This window comes from Falco cherrug, chromosome Z, assembly GCF_023634085.1.
Source record: "Falco cherrug isolate bFalChe1 chromosome Z, bFalChe1.pri, whole genome shotgun sequence".
NCBI lineage: Eukaryota > Metazoa > Chordata > Aves > Falconiformes > Falconidae > Falco > Falco cherrug.
In genome coordinates, this window is record NC_073720.1 from 68566642 (window position 1) to 68584500 (window position 17859).

Here is a 17859-nt window from a genome sequence, read left to right on the forward strand (position 1 = left end):
ATGAATTAAAAAGATGGAAGAGAAAAACATTTCAAAATGTATTGGTGAGAGAATTTTTAGGCAGAACATTTCTTAGACGAGAGTTTACTTCCATGTTTTGCATCACCTCTGTTTCACAAACATGCTTGAGATTAATCTGTGGCTGTAGCGTAGAACAATGATAAAACAGTTTGGATGTCCAACTTCTTGACGAGCTTTTAATGACAAATAGCTGCTTCCAAGAGTACAAGAGTGTGAAGCACAAGAGCAACTGAGGATTACATTGAGGCAGCATGGGAGACAGGAAAAGAGAATTGGAATGTGAAAGACAGAGGGCAGACACAGGTGGACCACAAGGATCTCAGTGGAAGCAGCAGCAGTCTGAAAAGGAGGAAGCTTGTTGAAGAAAATTATCAGCAATCTCTGGTAACGCTCTCCTCTCTTAGGTTCTTTCGTTCTCTTTTCTGAAAATCACTGTGTTGACTGAAATTGGAATGGCTAAGAAAGATGAACACAAACATGTCAGGTCTTCATATACCTGAAAATGTGTCCCTGAAATTCAGCTATCAGCAGAACTGTACATACTGTAAAAATCTTCCATGTCTTCTGACTGGGATCAAATTCTCAGGTTTGTTTCCAGTCTGGTTCTCTTGCCACCTCTAGTCAGGTTCCTAAAGGAAAGACATTTTAAGGAAAATTTACCCTAGATACTTGCAAGCATACTTCACCAGGTCAGGTTTGTGGAGGTTCTCCCTGGAATGAGTCTTTTGCTGATTCTTCACTAGAAAACCTACTTTTTATTAGGAGGCCTTGGATTGTGTTTATGACTATTCCTTAGCTGATTATCTGAAACAGCTATTATGATGTCCCCTCTATCCCTCTATATATTTGTGAGAGGTAACTGACTTTTCCCTTGCCCCTTTGCAGTCTTTAGGCAGTTGAGTCATTCATGAATAAGGGAGACAACAGAATGAGTATTCCTTCTCCCATGTAATACACAGAAAATATTTTCAGAGGACTGGACCACACTTTTTGTTTAATACAGATGACTAGCTATACAAAAAAACGGTCAGAGTATGAACAAAATGTGCTAGATATTCCTCAGCTACCTTGAACGTGCTGGTAGGCAAGGAAATTTCCCAAGTATGCTTAAGTACTGAGGGATCTGCCTGCAGTTCTGCCAGGTGTACTTCAGTAAGCAGTGTCCTGTTGCTTTCCTTTGCATGATTGTCTTGATTCTTCATTGGGAGTGAAATAGCCAGTGGATGGAAAGAGCTGGCACTGAGTTTGTAAGTTTCCCCCTTAATGAGTGCTAACCCTTCTTTCAGTTCTTTGTCAGCTGTTTAAAACACCGATTCAAGTGCTTCCTCCAGTTCAGTCCCTGAAGTACTGTTTGCCGAAAGCAGAAAAAAGAAAGTCCATTTTAATGTAGCTTCTTAAACTCTTTCTCTTAAGCATCTGCTATTGCCTGTTATCAGTGATGAATATTAAGATAGTTTCACTCAGCCTTGGCAATTCTTACATCTGTCCTCTTTGATGATAGTCACTTGATCTGAGTGATGATATACTGAGAAAGGGAGTTGATCTGAAGGTATTAGAACTGGAAATAGGAACTAGGCATTGGTAGTGGGGACTGGGATTTTGTGTCAGGAGAGTAGGACTCACAGTTGTTTCTGATTCAATGCAATCAAGTACTCCGGAAAAGTGACTGAAAAGTCTGATACTTTGGAGGCTTTCTCTGATTTTACTTAGGAAGGGCAGGAAAGGCTAAAAATCTGTTTTGTGGCATGAAATGGTAGTAAAGCAGGTGAAGGATTGGTCCTAGGCTTCTGTGTTAATGAATAAGGAGAGAGGCGCTTTTGCAGTACAGCGAGGAGATGTGCCTCTGTATGAGTGTGTAGTTGAACCATAAAGAGTTTTTTAAAACTATTCCCTTTGTAGATGTGAAGTGTTCTGTGTATTTTACTCCAGGATTTTTGAAGGTCAGATGAAAACTGAATGTTTTTTTTTAACTGATCTCTTTTGGAGGCACCTTTTCTTTGAGCTTGAAAGCAGTGCCTCTTGCGTGCCCTGTGGTAACATGGTAAGGAGCACAGTCAAGGAGCAAGACTGCAGCTGGTACTCTGCTATCAGTGACAATGTAAAGCCACGCCAGCCTTTATCCAGGCCACAGCTGGGCCTCTTAAATGGGCATTTGCCAGTGTCTGTTTCTAGTGTTCAGGGAAGTGTGTGAAACCATGAAGCTCTACATGGACGCAGCTTTTCCTTTCTGAGCTTTGTAATCTGGCTGCTGTGACTGAAGGAACTTTACAAGGCAGGAGAAAATATGCTGCCATTCTCTTTGTCCAGCTGCATTTATCTGTTTCCTGCCATGGAGGTGTGCATCCCACCCACCCACACACAGGCAGCAGTGTCACCTGTGAATCTCACAGTAGTCTTTAGGAAACAGTGGAGTGTTGAAGCAAAAATCTCCAGGGCCTGCCATCCATTCATTTTCATGTGTCTTTCCATCTGTGATTCGCCAGTGAGTTTAACTGTAGTTTGAAAGTTACCATTTTTTAACTTTCTAAGATGTCTTCAGGCCAGTATTTCCTGGCTCTGTCGCTGTAAAAAGATACCATTCTCTAGGCTCAGATTACATAAGCTTGAAAAAAATTTTGGAGTAAACTTCTCTGCAGGCACAGCATCTTCCTACAACCTGTCATTCTGAGATGTGGCCAGGGTACAAAGCCCTTACTCTTTCAGAACAGGCTATGACCAGATTGTATTTATGACATGGATCAGGAAACACAGATGGTGCTATTGATTACAGTGGTCCAAGTGATTTCTAGCTGGTGTCATGGAAATTTCTGGATAGGGTGGGTCAGCCATGGATGATGTACAGCTGGATCTGCTGTTCACTGAGAAGAGTTTAGTGAGGCAGTAACCACTGGCAGTTGTTGCTGTAATGCTCATGAAACAGTGGTGTTCAGCATCCTTCGGGGAGCAAGGAAGGCAGTTAGCAGAGTATGGATGCTGGAACTGAGGTGAGCATACTTGGGTTTAACCAGTGAACTCGTAGGTGTCATCTCATGGGAGGCAGCTCTGAAGGGGCAAGGACCTCCAGAAAGCTGGCAGCTCTTTTAAGTGCAGCATTGGCCAAGCACAGGAGTGGTGCACAGAAAGACTGATCAGGAGGTTCACTTGGCTGAACAGGAAACAGGGCTCTAGTGTGAAAATGCAGCATTCAAGGGTTGGAAGCAGGGACAAGCTACAAAGAAGGAATCGAGAAGCAAGAACAGACATGTAGGGATGGTTTCAGGGGAATCAAGGCTTGCCTATAGTTGACATTTGGAAGGGACATCAAAGGCAACAACCACTGCATTGATATGAAAAGCTGACAAGTAATTATGGCATCGTTGTTGAATGAAGTATATGAATTAGTGACAGCAGAGAATTTCAGAAGGGAACCAATATAGTAGATTCTTTCGTTGGTAGGCAGAGTATTGGTGAGAGAGGAGAAACTGTCTTGTTGAAGAGAATTTTACCTCATAACAACCGGGAACTGAACTCTGTGCCTTTACTCCAGTAAGGTTCAAACCCATGAGGATAGGGAGAAAATCTGTACTGGGATGGTAAAAAGAGTATCAGGTTAGAACAGATTTTTCTTTACAGTGTGATTGTAAGAAAATCAGCTTGTGGTAAGGTGTCAGAGCTTCTGTGAATACTCCTCAGGTAAGCTGCTTGACTCTGTGAAGACACCTGCTGGTACTACCTGCCTTTTTTGAACTTCTGTACTAGCCCAGGTCAACTGGTATTTGTCAGAACAGTGTTGTACTTTGATAAGAGAGCTGTGGCAAGTGAATACTGTAGGATAGTTTAGATTGGGTAAGGTATCTGTGAAGGTGTTTCAGCACACTTCATCACTGACATACTTTAGTATGTTTGGTAGCTAACAATTTAAAGGGCATAGAGGTTAACATTTTTCAGTCATTTTTGTAGTCTATCACAAACTGAAACTGTCGTTTGTAAGTTATGTATGTGGAGCTCTGATCTTCTAAATATTCTTGCATAGTTTTCTTCCTTAAAAATATCTCAGTGAAATCAGTGAACATAGTTATGTGACCAGAGTCCGTTGACTGAAATGGATTAAGTGGAGGGGGAGAGGGAAAATTCATCAAGACTTAAACTGTAATTAGATTGGTCTATATACTGTGGTCCTTGCAGGCTAAGGATCTCTCAAGAAAGCTGAGATTGAAGTGTTTCTCAGGTCCTACCCTTGAATGTGGCTCATGTCAAAGTTGCCTGTCCCTGTATAACTCAAGTATTTTATTAATGCGCAGTCAGTTCACCCTTAGAGAGAGGTTTCTGTTCTTCATAGCTGTACTTCAAAACTGAAGAAGAAACATATAGAAATCACTTTTTTTAAAGGAACTTCAATTTTCAGAGCATTCTTACTGTATTTGTAAAAAGCTTTCTATGAATGTGATGCAGGTAAGCCAGTAGGCTAGCCTTAAAAACAAAAAGCAAGTTGCACAATTTTTCATTTGCAGCTTGTGAGCCTGAAGTCCTTACTTTAGTGTTTCTGCAATGTGATCGTTGTTCACAGTACCAATAAGCCTGTTACATAGGTTTAAAAAGGTTGTAATGACAAGTCCTTGGAACTGTTGTAGGGTAGTATGCCCTCCCTGTAATTCTTTCAACTCTTGTGGTGCGGGGGGATGTTGGAGGCACACATGGAAGGAGTTATATCTATTTGTAATCCAAACTGAAGTCTGTATGCCTTTATACTGAAGTAGTTCTGCTCTGCATTGGCAGAGGAAGCATTCATCTACTTTGACTTTGTATTTCAGACGACAGTGCAGTGTTCGGTCATCCTGCCAAAGCAGTAACAACCTGGATGGACCTTGAAGTTTGGGTGTTCACAAGGAAGAGTGGATCACTTCCAAACTTCCAGAGCTTTTAATATCTTCAAAAATTGTTACAAGCATAAGAATGGAGTACATGTTGACCGATGATGATGTGTAAGAGAGCTGTTATAATCTTTATCATGCTTGATAATGTATAAGGTGGCTAGTTAGATTTTGAGTATGTTTTGAACTAGGAATACCTTTACTGTCAAGCTGGATCAGACAGCAGCTGAAGAAGAAAGTCAGTAGCGAGTTATCATCCTCTATTCACTGATAAATTTTAGTTCATGGAAGAAAGGAAAGGCTAGGTAATACTCTGTTGCGGTTTCATAAAATAAGATCTAAGAAAGCAGATTCATAGATGAGCTATTCGCTTTGCTATTTCTGGCTCTCATCTTTTCCTTCAACAGTGCAAATGGTTACAATATTAGACTATTTTTATACATTATCCATATTTTTTATTTCAGTGATTTTTCTAAAAAGCAGTGGGTTTTGTTTATGTGCTATAAGACTAGAAGACACGGTTTAATAATTGTGTCAGCTCTTTCACAGTAACAGTTAATGCTGAATAAATGAATGTTCTCATTAAAAAAATGTATGTAATGCCTAAGCCAAATTTGTGCCTGAAGATGTACTTACGTGACTCACAAGTAGTACAGAAAAGTGTGTTGCTGCCAGTGTCCTGAACACTGTGCTGGCCCTTTGCTCTTCGTTTACCTGACTCTGGTCTAGTTTTTGTTTTAAGTGATGAATGTGCTCGAGTGCTTTGAATGTATGCATTTTGTTTTTTAATACAATTTGACATCAATAAAAGAATCTGTCTAGTAAATAAAACAAATGAAAGCTATGCTTCTCCAAACCGTGTGGAAGTTGGGGGTGTTATTTACTTCTAGTTATTAGTGAGTGAATTTTGGTTGTCTGACTGACTTTGCCATTCATGGAACAGGCTGTTGGTGGTGATACCTTGTAAACACCGCTTTTAGAAAGACCATTTTTAGAAAATACTGTGCTGCTTAGAACTTCAGGTTCAAAGTCCGTGAAACAACAGGGATTGCTGAGACAGAAATGGATCAGAATGTAATCCAAGCCTAGCATGGGAAGATCAGAAACATGAAGGGTACAGATTCTCACAGTAATACATAAAAAAAAAAGAAATTAATACAAAGGAAAATAATTTTTTTAAAAAGGCAAGTAAAGGAAAATAATTTTTTTAAAAAAGCAAGCATATAATCTTTTGAGCTTGCTGGTCTTGTACTGTTAGATGCCCAGTCTCCTGCTGTGAAAGTCTTTCAATTTGAACGTTAACCATCACAGAAACACGGTGGGATAACCTGCATGACTGGAGTGCTGCAGTGGGCGGCTGCAAACTCTTCAGAAGGGCCAGGCAAGGGAGGAGAGGCGGTGGGGTAGCTCTGTGTGTCAGGGAAAGTTTCGACTGCCTAGAGCTGAATGATGGTGACAGTAGGGTTGAGTGGTTATGGGTAAGGATCAGGGGAAGGGCCAACAAGGTGGATACCCTGGTGGGAGTCTGTTATAGACCACCCAACCAGCATGAAGAGGCAGACAAAACATTCTACAAGCAGCTGGGAGAAGTCTCATGACCACTAGCCCTTGTTCTTGTGGGGGACTTCAACCTACCAGGTGTCTGCTAGAAACAACAGAGCAGAGAGGAAACAGTCTGCGGGGTTCCTGGGGTGTGTGGAAGACAATTTACTGGCACAGCTGGGCAGGGAGCCAGCCAGGGAGATGCCCCGCTGGACCTGCTGTTTGTGAACAGGGAAGGACTGGTGGGCAATGTGGTGGTCAGAGGACATCTTGGGCATAGCGATCATGAGATGTTTGTTTTCAGTTCTTTGAGAAATAAGGAGGGGGTCAGCAGGACCACTGCCTTGGACTTCTGGAGGGCCAGCTTTGAACTGTTTAGGAGCCTGATTGACAGAGGCCCTTGGGAGACAGTCCCAAAGGGCCAAGAGGTCCAGGAAGGTTGGAAATTCTTCTTCAAGACAGAAGTCTTAAAGGAGCAGGATCAGGCCATCCATGTGCTGACAGATGAGCCGGTGGGGGAGAAGGCCGGCCTGGCTGAACAGAGAGCTTTGGCTGGGACTTGAGCAGTGGGGGAAAAGGAGAGTTTAGCACCTTTGGAAGAAGGGGCAGGCAACTCTGGAGGACCACAAGGATGTTGTGAGATTATGCAGGGCAAAGATCAGAGAGGTGTAAGCCCAGCTAGAGCTCAGGCTGGCCACTGCCGTAAAAGGTAACAAAAAATCTTTTTATGAATATGTTAGAAACACAAGGAGAACCAAGGACAATCTTCATCCTTTATTGGATACAGGGGGGGAACATTGCTAAAAGAGTGAGGAGAAGGCTGAGGTACTTAATGCTCAGCTTCCCTCTGGGTCTCAGCCCCCTGAGCTGGAGGACAGAGATGAGGAGGAGCAGGATAAATTCCTCACAGCCCAGGAGGAAACCTGCTGCTCCACTCACACACAAGTCTATGTGGCCGTGTGAGATCCACCTGAGGGTACTGAGGGAGCTGGTGGGGGAACTCGCCAGGCCACTCGCCATCATTTATCAGTAGCCCTGGCTACCAGGGAGGTCCCAGAAGGCTGAAGGTTAGCCAACATGATGCCCACCTACAAGAAGGGCAGGAAGGAGGATCTGGGTAACTACAGGCCTGTCAGCCTGACCTCAGTGCTGGGGAAGGTTATGGAGCAGATCATCCTGAGTGCCATCATGTGGCATGTGCAGGACAATTGGGGGATTGGGCCCAGCCAGCATGGGGTTATGAAAGGCAGGTCCTGCTTGACGAACCTGATCTCCTTCTGCCAGAAGATGACTCTCCTAATGGATGAGGGAAAGGCTATGGATGTTTTCTAACTGGACCTTATTAAAGCCTTTCACACCATCTCCCACAGCATTCTCCTGGAAAAACTGACTGTTCAGGACTTGGATGGGTGTACTCTATGCTGTTAAAAGCTGGCTGGATGGTCAAATCCAGAGAGTGGTGGTGAATGGAGTTACATCCAGCTGGTGGCTGGTCACTAGTGGTGTTCTCCAGGGCTCAGTGCTGGGGCCAGACCTCTTTTAACATCTTTATCCACGATCTGGATGAGGGGATCAAGTGCCCCCTTCAGTCAGTTTGCAAATGGCACCAAGTTGGACAGGGGTGTTGACCGGCCTGAGGGCAGGAGTCTCTGCAGAGGGACCTGGGCAGGCTGGAGCGATGGGCCCAGGCCAGTCGTGTGAGGTTCAGCAGGGCTCAGTGCCGGGTCCTGCCCTTGGGTCACACCAGCCCCACGCAGCGCTACAGGCTGGGGCAGAGCGGCTGGAAAGGGCCTGGTGGGAAAGGGCCTGGGGGTGCTGGGTGACGGCCGGCTGGGCAGGAGCCAGCAGTGTGCCCAGGGGGCCCAGGCGGCCAGCAGCACCCTGGCTGGTGTCCCCAGCAGTGTGGCCAGCAGGACCAGGGCAGTGACCGTCCCCCTGCACTGGGCACTGCTGAGGCCGCCCCTCGAACCCTGTGCTCAGGTCTGGGCCCCTCTCTGCAAGAGGGACGTAGAGGGGCTGCAGCGTGTCCAGAGACGGGCAGCGGGGCTGGGGAAGGGGCTGGGGCACAGGTCTTGTGGGGAGCCGCTGAGGGGGCTGCGGGTGTTTAGTCTGGAGGCTCAGGGGGGACCTTGCTGCTCTCTACAGCTGCCTGACAGGAGGCTGTGGGCAGGTGGGGGTTGGTCTCTTCTCCCAAGTAAGAAGCGATAGGACAAGAGGAAACGGTTGCAAGTTGCACCACGGGAGGTTTAGATTGGAGATTAGGAAAACTTTCTTCACTGAAAGTGTGGTGAAGCATTGGAACAGGCTGCCCAGGGAGGTCGTGGAATCACCATCCCTGGGGGTGTTTAAAAAAATGCATAAATGGGATGCTTAGGGATGTGGTCTAGTGATGGACTTGGCAGTGCTGGGTTAATGGCTGGACATGATGAACTTACAGGTCTTTTCCAACCTAAATGAATGTATGATTCTATGATATTCTCCCTAACAAAACCAGTGCAGGTGGTTTTCAGGCACTGCGGAAAATAGCTTAACCAACTTCCCATATTTCCTAGTGTTTTTTTAAAGAACTTAAGATTGCAGGAGCCAGAGCTTTAAGATTGACAGGAGGAAGGCTACAGACCTAACATATACTACACTTCATACCTAGCCAAATCAGATGGCTAGCCTTAAAAATGGTATTCACTGTTGTTATCTTTGCCCCCAAGACAGTTTTGTTAAATGGATTGGAGCCATAAAGTTCAAATTTGGATGTTCTAAGAGAAAGTTGTTTCTTGGTTTCCATTTTCAGTCCCTCTTGGGTTTTTTTTACATTCCATAGTGCCATATAAAGATAATTGTTGTGTTAATTTTCTTGGTTTATGTACTAAGTACTTACAGTGACACAGGATAGTCATAGAGCAGGTCCATAGGTAGTGGAATTTTATTATACATTTCTGTTATAAATTATTCACTTCACATGCAAGGCTGGGTGATAACACTCGGTAAGGACAAGGAGTTGGCTGGATGGCTGCATCCAGAGAATTACAGTCAATAGTTCAATGTCCAAGCGGAAACCAGTAACAAGTGTTGTCCATCAAGGCTCTGTACTGGACCAGTACTGTGTAATATCTTCATCAACTGCATAAAATAGTGGGATTGAGTTTGTGAATGACACCAGGCTGAGTGATGTGGTTGATCCACTAGGGGGAAGGGATGCCACCCAGAGGGACTTTGACAGGCTTGAGGAGTGGGCCCATGCAAACCTCGTGAAGTTCAACAGCACAAGGTCCCACACACCTAGGTCAGAGCAACCCCCTGTACCAATACAGGCTGGGGGATGAAGTGCTTGAGGGCAGCCCCATCAAGAAGGACTTGGGAGTGCTGGTGGATGAAAAACTGGACATGAGCCAGCAATGTGTGCTTGCAGCACAGAGAGCGGGTGGTATCCTGGCCTGTATAAAAAGAAGCGTGGCCAGCAGGTCGAGGGAGGTGATACTGCCCCTCTGCTCCACTCTGGTGACACCCCACCTGGAGCACAGACAGCATCCAGCTCTGGAGTCCTCAGCACGGGAAGGACACAGACCTCTTGGAACAGGTCAGAGGAGGGCCACAAAAATTATCAGAGGGATGCAACACCTCTCCTGTGAGGAAAGGCTGAGAGAGTTATGGTTGTTCAGCCCAGAGAAGAGAAGGCTCCGGGGAGACATTGTTGTGACTTTCCAGTACTTAAAGGGGCTCATAAGAAAGACGAGGACAGACTTTTTTAGTAGGGCCTGTTGTGATAGGACAAGGGGCAATGATTTTAAACTGAAAGACAGTAGGTTTAGGATGGACATAAGAAGTTTTTTATAATGAGGCTGGTGAGACACTGGAACAGGTTGCCCAGAGAAGCTGTGGATGCCCCATCCCTGGAAGTGTTCAAAGCCAGGTTGGATGGGGCTTTGAGAAGCCTGGTCTAGTGAAGCCTGGTCTAGTGGAAGGTGTCCCTGCCCATGGCAGGGGGGTTGGCCAGATGACCTTTCAAGGTCACTTCTAACCCAAACCATTCTATGATGCTATGATACCTGTTTGCTCTGTCAGCATAGGCTTGGTATTTGAAGGTGTTTCGTGCAGAATTAGTATAAAGTCAGTAACATGGTGGTAGTGTGTAGTGTGGTTTTGCAAACTTTAGCATGCATTTTATACTCTTTGAAATGTATTAGGAAATATTTATCTAGCAGACTACACAACTAAGATGGTAACTGACAAGAAAGGCATAGGTAATGTTTCATTATATAAAGAGAGGTTAAAAAAATGGTTCTAATTGTCCTAAACAGTCCTAAGAAATTTATTGAATTTATTGTAGGAGGTACTGCAAGTATGATAGAGAACAAGAAGATACACGTTTCATGTACTGCATTACCAAAACCAAGTACACATTCTAGCAGAGAACACTGGTCATCCTTAAAATGTCTTTGATTTGACAAGAATGAGACAATTACATGACTTCACTGATATAAATTACCTCTCTTCTGTTTGACCGTCTCTCCATGACAATTTTGGTTTTATACAGCCCTCATTCAGTCCGTTTGTTGTGATGGATTTGAAGTGCCTTCTTGTGGTGCACAACGTTGACACCGCTCCTATACTGTAACATCAGAATCAGTGTTAACAAATACTAGCTTGGGGTTCCTGGTTTACCATCTTGGCCTGGATTACAGGATATAGGATGCTAAATTGTTGATGCATAGTTTTCAAACATCTCGGGCTCCAAAATGAATGCCTCTCAAGGTTGACTGACATCATTGCTCCTCTTACAGAGACTTTGTCTTCTGTATGTTAAACGTAACCTGTTACACCGTTCCTGCTACAGTTTTACATTTGACATCTCTTATACCAAATATTGCCTCTTACAAAAATTAAGAAAGCTTTCAAAAGGACCTTCCAGGACCTGACTGTTTGCTATGTGTATGTTTTCTGAACTGAAGCAAATGAAGCAGTTTCTTTGTGAGTAAATTATGTGCCTCATGTAAGATGGATTAGAACTATGGAAAGCCTAGCAAAGTAGTAGCTAATGAAATTTAACTTTACGTTTTTCAAGCCTAGTTGTCATTCCTCAGTGGCATTGTCCTAAACTAACTCATTGATTTGTATGGCCTGAATGCTTTCAAGGCTTCTGGGGGAAATATATCACCCCTAGAGCTAGCAGGAGCTGCAGAAGAACACGTCAGTCTTTCATGCTCCACTTCATGGCAGGATTTGCCATGGGGGAATAGAAAAATGTGGCTGGGAAACAGTGGGTATGTTAGAAATAAATGCTGAAAGCATAGTTTTCTTCCTCACATATACAAAAGGGAGACTGAATGGAAGTAAGTGATTGTAATTAGCACAGGTGCACAACACAGGAGCATACTGGTATTAGCCAAGAACTGGGAAATACAGAATCAGTAGCCAGCTGATTCCTTGTAGAATTTTCCACTGGATTCCAAAGGAAATGCTAGAGCTTGGAACTACATGAAATGTCCAGACCCACACAGACCACAAGCAGAAGTGTCACTGCAGAGTAAGCTCAACATGCAAATAACAAATGCAAGAGGAAGACATACACCCACTTGCAGGATCTTTTGTCCGACTGTACCACCAGTGGCATTCATTAGAAGTTCTGCTTCATCTTGGTGCATGTGTCACAGGCAACAGATTTCCTTTGAGTGAAGAGACTTCTGGATATGGATGTGGTAGCAATCCGACCCAGACAGCCCTTGTCTATATGCCAAGCCAGCACCCCACACTTACTTCTGTTACAGGTGTTTGCTGTCTGTGACTGTGGAGTTGTTATAGTGTCCTACTTTGCTTCTCACTGATTGTTTGGATGTTGTATTTTGTTTACCCTGGCTATCCATGGCTTTTAAAGTCCTTTTTTCTTGGAGGAGATCTCCATTTATTTTGCTTGGAGCATCCTCCAGTGTGTGTGTTAACAGTATAATTTACTGATACCAATGCAATATTGTGGGTTCGAATATGGCACAAACTAGACCATGAGGCAGGCCATTTGGTTTACCCTTTTCTTCCCTTTTCTATTTCCTCTAAATCATTCTGCACAGCCTAACATTGATCTGTTTCGCTACTGTGAGATTGCCCACTCATATGTTATTTTCACTTAGATAACACTTCCTGCTGTTTCACATTAACAACACCAAAGCATCGCTCAGCATCAGCACAGGTGGCATGTGACATCAGAGTTTAGCTTTCATACTAGTATTCAAAACAGACCCAAGAGCGGTTGGGGTTCCCAGAACTGTACCCAGTGTGAGAGTGTTTTCTTTATCAAAACCAGATGATTATCAGTAAGGGGGGAAATTAATTCAGGAGGTCATCAGCACTGGGTGGGATCAACCCTCTAAGACATAAATTCTGGCTTAACTGTTTTAATGACTTCCTCCTCTCCCCACTGTCATTGCAATACTGACTGAAGCAGGACAGTGCAGACACTTAATCCATCACTCTTTTGCCAAAGTCTGCAATGTAGGTAATTGTCAAGTTCTCCACCACCCTTGCTATGAATTGGCTCAGGCAATTTGCAATGCAAGACCATGCATGACTAGGCATAACTGGAAATACGTTTTCTGTCATAAATTCCTGTTTTCTGTCAAGGTGTCATAGAGGAGGCCCTGCTGCATGAATTCAGGAGATCACAAATATTCCCATGTAGAATTGTTCACAGGTATTGGTGGGACTTTTCAGCTCCCTACAGTGCATCTTGCGTACTGATGGGGCTGCTGTCCCCCACCTCTCCTTTCCCTCCCTGATGCTTATTTTTGTTCTCGCTCCAATGCACATCAAACTCCTTTTTAGGTTTCATCAGTTCACAGAACAAACTACCAAAAAATGTAGTCCTTTCCCAAAAATGGAATAGCCTCCACCCTATTAGCAAGTTAAAGCAGGTCATGAAAGTATGCAATGTGTGCATCAGCACAATGGAGCTGCATGGCCAAGTGGTGAAAGAAAAGGGCTTTTCCTTACAGCATCTGTGAAATATGAGGTCTGCTAGCTGCCCTGGAACTGCACTCCAAAGGAAAAGCAATTTCATTTCCAGCAGTCTTGAACTGACTTAACAGTCTTGAACTGATCCTGTTTCTATGTGAAAACCTTTAGGGTGAAAAAAATCAGACTTTGGTTTGTCTGTTTTCTGCTAATTCTTGTAAATGAACAATAAAGTCATTGTTCACTTGACTGATTCCTAGCATACAAGTGGCCATCTGGACCTCTTGCTCTTTGTTAAATTGAATGGGAGAAAATAACACTAGTTTGGTGTTTTTACTGAAAGAGAGTAAAAAGATTCTATGTAGGTAAGAAAGCCCACACTTGACTCTGTATCTGTATTTTCTATTGATTTTCAATTTTATTCTCATGAAACCAAGCAATAAGGAATAACATTGCTCTTGTGATTACCACCGAATACACAACCTGCTTCCAGAAACTTTAGGCAGGCATGAATGACACTATGACTCTTCTGACTCAGTCTTCTATTCAGGGCAGAGCCAGGTAAATGCCTAGGATCTCAGTAGCAACACCAGAAAACAGAATGTTTGAAATTTATGTGGAATAAATCTGAGTAGAAGCCAGAAGTTTCTCCATTTTTTTTAATTACCATCGTCTTTTTTTTCCATGGCTAGCTAGACCAGGATTTTCTAGAAATTGTAATTGACTGACATGAAACACAAGAGTAACTTCTGCATGCAATTTTTGTGAACTAGCTTGCTGGACTAGTCTGTTTGCAGTATGTTCTTTTTGGATGCATGCACCTCTCAGTATTTTCAAATGTCTCCTGCCTTATGGCAGGCTCTCCTCATGGAATCAGGTTTCTCCTACATATTATTTAGCATAAAATTATTTAGCTTGACATGCAGTAAAATAGTTTGTCTTGCTACCAGTGAACAGAACTGCATGAACATTTACTGAAAACTGGAGAAGGAGACTGAATGTAAATGAAGTACAGTCATATATTGTAACTTGTGTGCTCCTATACAGCTGTAGAAAAGCAATGGATAATGCAAATCTGTAGAACACTGTGATGTCCACAGTGTTGAATAGCATTGCTTAAGGAAACAACATGATTTTTAAAAAGCAGTGGTTTCTATGTACATCTTGAAAAGAGGAAACAAAAAACAAAAAAAAAAACCCCAAAGTTTGGGCACAGTGTTCGATCCCCAGATTTAGCAACATATGGAACCAAGAATAATTAATGCCTGTAGTAAGTGAAAAGTATCTTGCAGAACACGTGAAGTCTTTTGATTAGTTTCCTTGTTTGGTTTCCTACAGTATGGTTCCTCTAACTCAAGGAGGAAGACATTTGATCTCATGGAAATCTTCTAATTTGACCTTAGAATCAGTGGTTTATTAATTAGCCCTTTATAGGAAGCAACTTTTGTATGGGTTTTTATCCACTGTGTAAAAAGGTTCTGAAATACATTTTATTTGTTTTCATAGTATGGTCCAACATTGATAATCATTCTTTTGCATCTGCCTGAAGATAAACGAGCAAGATAAGCCAGTAAGAGGAAAGCAACGGTAGGAGTGGCTTTCCTCTTAAAGTGCATGTGAGAAGGACAGTGGAAGCAGCTCTGTCCTTGGACCTGATCTATAGTCGAGACAAATTCTCCACTTCATGGTGTTATTAATACCTTGGCTTGACTCTTAGTTCCTTCTCTGGTCCTTAGGCTGCTCAGAGCCTAAGGTGAAAACAGATGTAAAAAACCACATAAAGCTAGCAGTGTTTAAATGCTTGATCTCTGGAAGCAAGGAATGCCCTCCCATGATTTCCACCAAACAAGGCCCACTGTATGACTGTAAGTGCCATTGCTCATCAGCCATGTGCACTGGATGTCTGCAGGGATGAGCTTTGTTTTAGAAGCCCAACAAAACCGTTGATCCATGTTGGCATGCAGTGGGGTAGAGGTAAATGTCCATTGTGCATCCTTTCAGGCTTAGGCAAACTCTGCCATATTTGTCTGATCTTTTTCCTGGCACCTCTTCCCTGAGCTGGACCTGCCTCTTTTCCCCATGTTCTGGCCACTCTGTGCCTCTGCCCCATTCTTCCTACTCTCAACATGCCTGTTTCTGACCTTTTTACTCAGTCCATGCTGTCAACCACCAAAGCCACGTAGAGAAAAAAGTGCTTGTCCTGGGACTTTCCCCACCTGGGAGATCAAATTCATATGTTCCCTCCCCTTCCCAAGGAGCAATGTCTCTGTGCAGAAATCACGTGTAGGATGCTGTGTCCTGAAAAGAGTGACTACAGCAATGGCAGCATGAGCTACCTAGTTTAGTGTTAGAAAGTAGGATCTTTCCAATATCATAACCTCTACTGATGGTGTGAGCTGAACTCTGAACGTCTTGCCCCTGTGGTCCTTTGTGGGAACTCTTTCCCTGGTTGCACAGCCCCTAGATAAAGCAGTACTTACAAACAGGGCTTCTCACAGCCCACCCTCAGTCCTGAGCTTACATTCACTTACCAAGGACAATGCTGGGTCTAGCAGCAAACAGCTGTGTATATTTCTGTGAGGCAGCCTGAAGCCTCTAGTTACAAGATTCTTGGTTTTCAGCTTGTAAGGACCACCTCACATTTCACTTCCTCTTCCTAGGCTTTCTCCAGCACAGAAACACTTTCTTAGCAAGTGTTTCTATGAAAAGAGTGCAGGTACTTATGAGTACATGGTAACAAAGAGAGAGAAATGTGGAAGAATTTGTTCTCTGCTCTTTGTTCCACAGAGATAAAGAGTGTTCTGTCTTAACTTTTGCTCATATAGCATCTTAAAGTATTCCTACCTCTTTTTCCTGTAAGTTGGGGAGGGGGTGGGGGGTGGAGGAGAACAAAAGAAGTAAAAATGGTTAATTACTTCAATGAGTGTCAGACTAGGACTGAGTGAGACCTGATTAAAAATAAGTATCTAGAACCACTAGGTATATCATCCCTCATCTCTACTGCTGGGAGTGGTTGCCCCACCAGAGCTCTTGTAAAATATGCATGTCTTCAGAGGTCCTCTCCCCAGCACCTGGTTCTGTGGCTTACCTGTCCCACCATCAAATTCCTCAGTTTCTCCTGCGAAGGCTCTGAGCACTTCCACTTTCCTCCTGAGACTCACAGTATTTGAGGCTTATTTTCCATGTAAGTAGGCAGAGAGGTTAATGTATTGCCACACCTTTGGCCCAGGCAAGGTCAGGTGATCACTTTCTTTCCTGAAATGCCTTTTGTTTTGCACTTCTGTGAAGGTTTCAAAAGCTGTGAACGAGATATGTAAAGCCTATGAACTGACAGACACAATAAACTTAGGTGAATTTGAAGGGGGTTACGGCTCTTGTAAAGCTTGGAAGTCCTGTCCTCAAAGAGTAAATTTCCAGAATGTGTAATAGAAAAAAATTTGTTTTTCTAAGTGCCATTACCATGAAGGTATTTTTATTAAATATAAAAAGCCTGAGAGAGGAGACCACAACAGAAAATACCTTAGTCAAATTATTTAGATCTGGCGTTCACATGCAATTGAAGAATGCTTTCTAACACATAGGGCTGCTGGCTCCTTGTCTAAGAGTGAACATTTATGAAAGAAGGGAAAGCAGCATAAAGCTGCTACCTCAGTGTGGTGAACCTATCTTTTTTAAGACTTTTTAGAGAGACAAAAGAAGCTGTGAATATTTTTTCACAGAGGTTGGGCTGGACAAAGGGAGGAAAACCTTTTTCTATACTTTGCTAAGCAGTGCAAACTCTTCCTTTCCTCCCTGTTCATGGTGCCAGTGCTGAAAGTTGTGCAGGCTGGTGAACGCCTTGTCCGTTCAGGCACTTACCAGACTCACACCACCGCCGAAATCACTGCGTGTATCTCTGTCCCAAAAACTCTTCATCCTCGTCAGACGACATCCCCAGGAAACCTGGGGCTACGGCACCTCCGAGGCCAAAGCCCTAGGAAGGTCAGGCTCTTTCCGCACGGCTTTCCCGGGTGGGGAGAGGCTGCGTGGAAAGCTCGTAGGCACCCTGGCGTGAACGCAGCTCCACCTGCCATGTTTCCGAACGGACTTCCCGGGGCTCCGGCCCTCCTTCCCGCAGGGAAGGGGGAGCCTTCGGCGGACAGCCGGCGGGCAGGGCGGCGGGCAGCGGGGGCTGGGGCGTCGCGGGGAGCCCAGAAGATGCAGGGATGCTCTGCGCCCCGCCGCTCCGGCCGGGGTCCGCCGGCCGCTAGGACCGCCACCTGCCCTCCGCCCCAAGCATCGCAAGGCTCAGCTGAGTTCCCTCCTGCACGCAAGCCGCGGGGACGGGAGAGAAAAAAACCCCCACCTTCTTCCCACCCTACCCTGCCCCCGACCCAGACCGATTTGCTGATCCCTCTCCTGCCGGCCCGCCCTCCGGGCTGGGCTTGTCATCGATTTGGTCCCCAAAGATCTAGGAAGTCACTTTTTTTTCGTTGGTTGGTTTGGGTTGGTTTTTTTTTTTGGTGAG

General features: G+C 44.2%; 1 protein-coding gene across 4 annotated transcripts in view; it reads left to right on the plus strand.

Annotated features, from left to right (window-relative positions):
• The window catches only part of MTAP (methylthioadenosine phosphorylase), a 45753-nt gene that overhangs the window by 26944 nt on the left and 950 nt on the right, over positions 1 to 17859 (plus strand). For 2 of the 4 annotated variants that reach the window (XM_055698591.1, XM_055698594.1), the window contains one exon: positions 212 to 4805. The exons of 1 other annotated variant lie outside the window; for it this stretch is intronic. In XM_055698591.1, the coding sequence (XP_055554566.1) occupies positions 212 to 304 (93 nt within the window). In that variant the 3' untranslated portion in view covers positions 305 to 4805. One more of the 4 variants, XM_055698592.1, reaches the window with a different exon arrangement.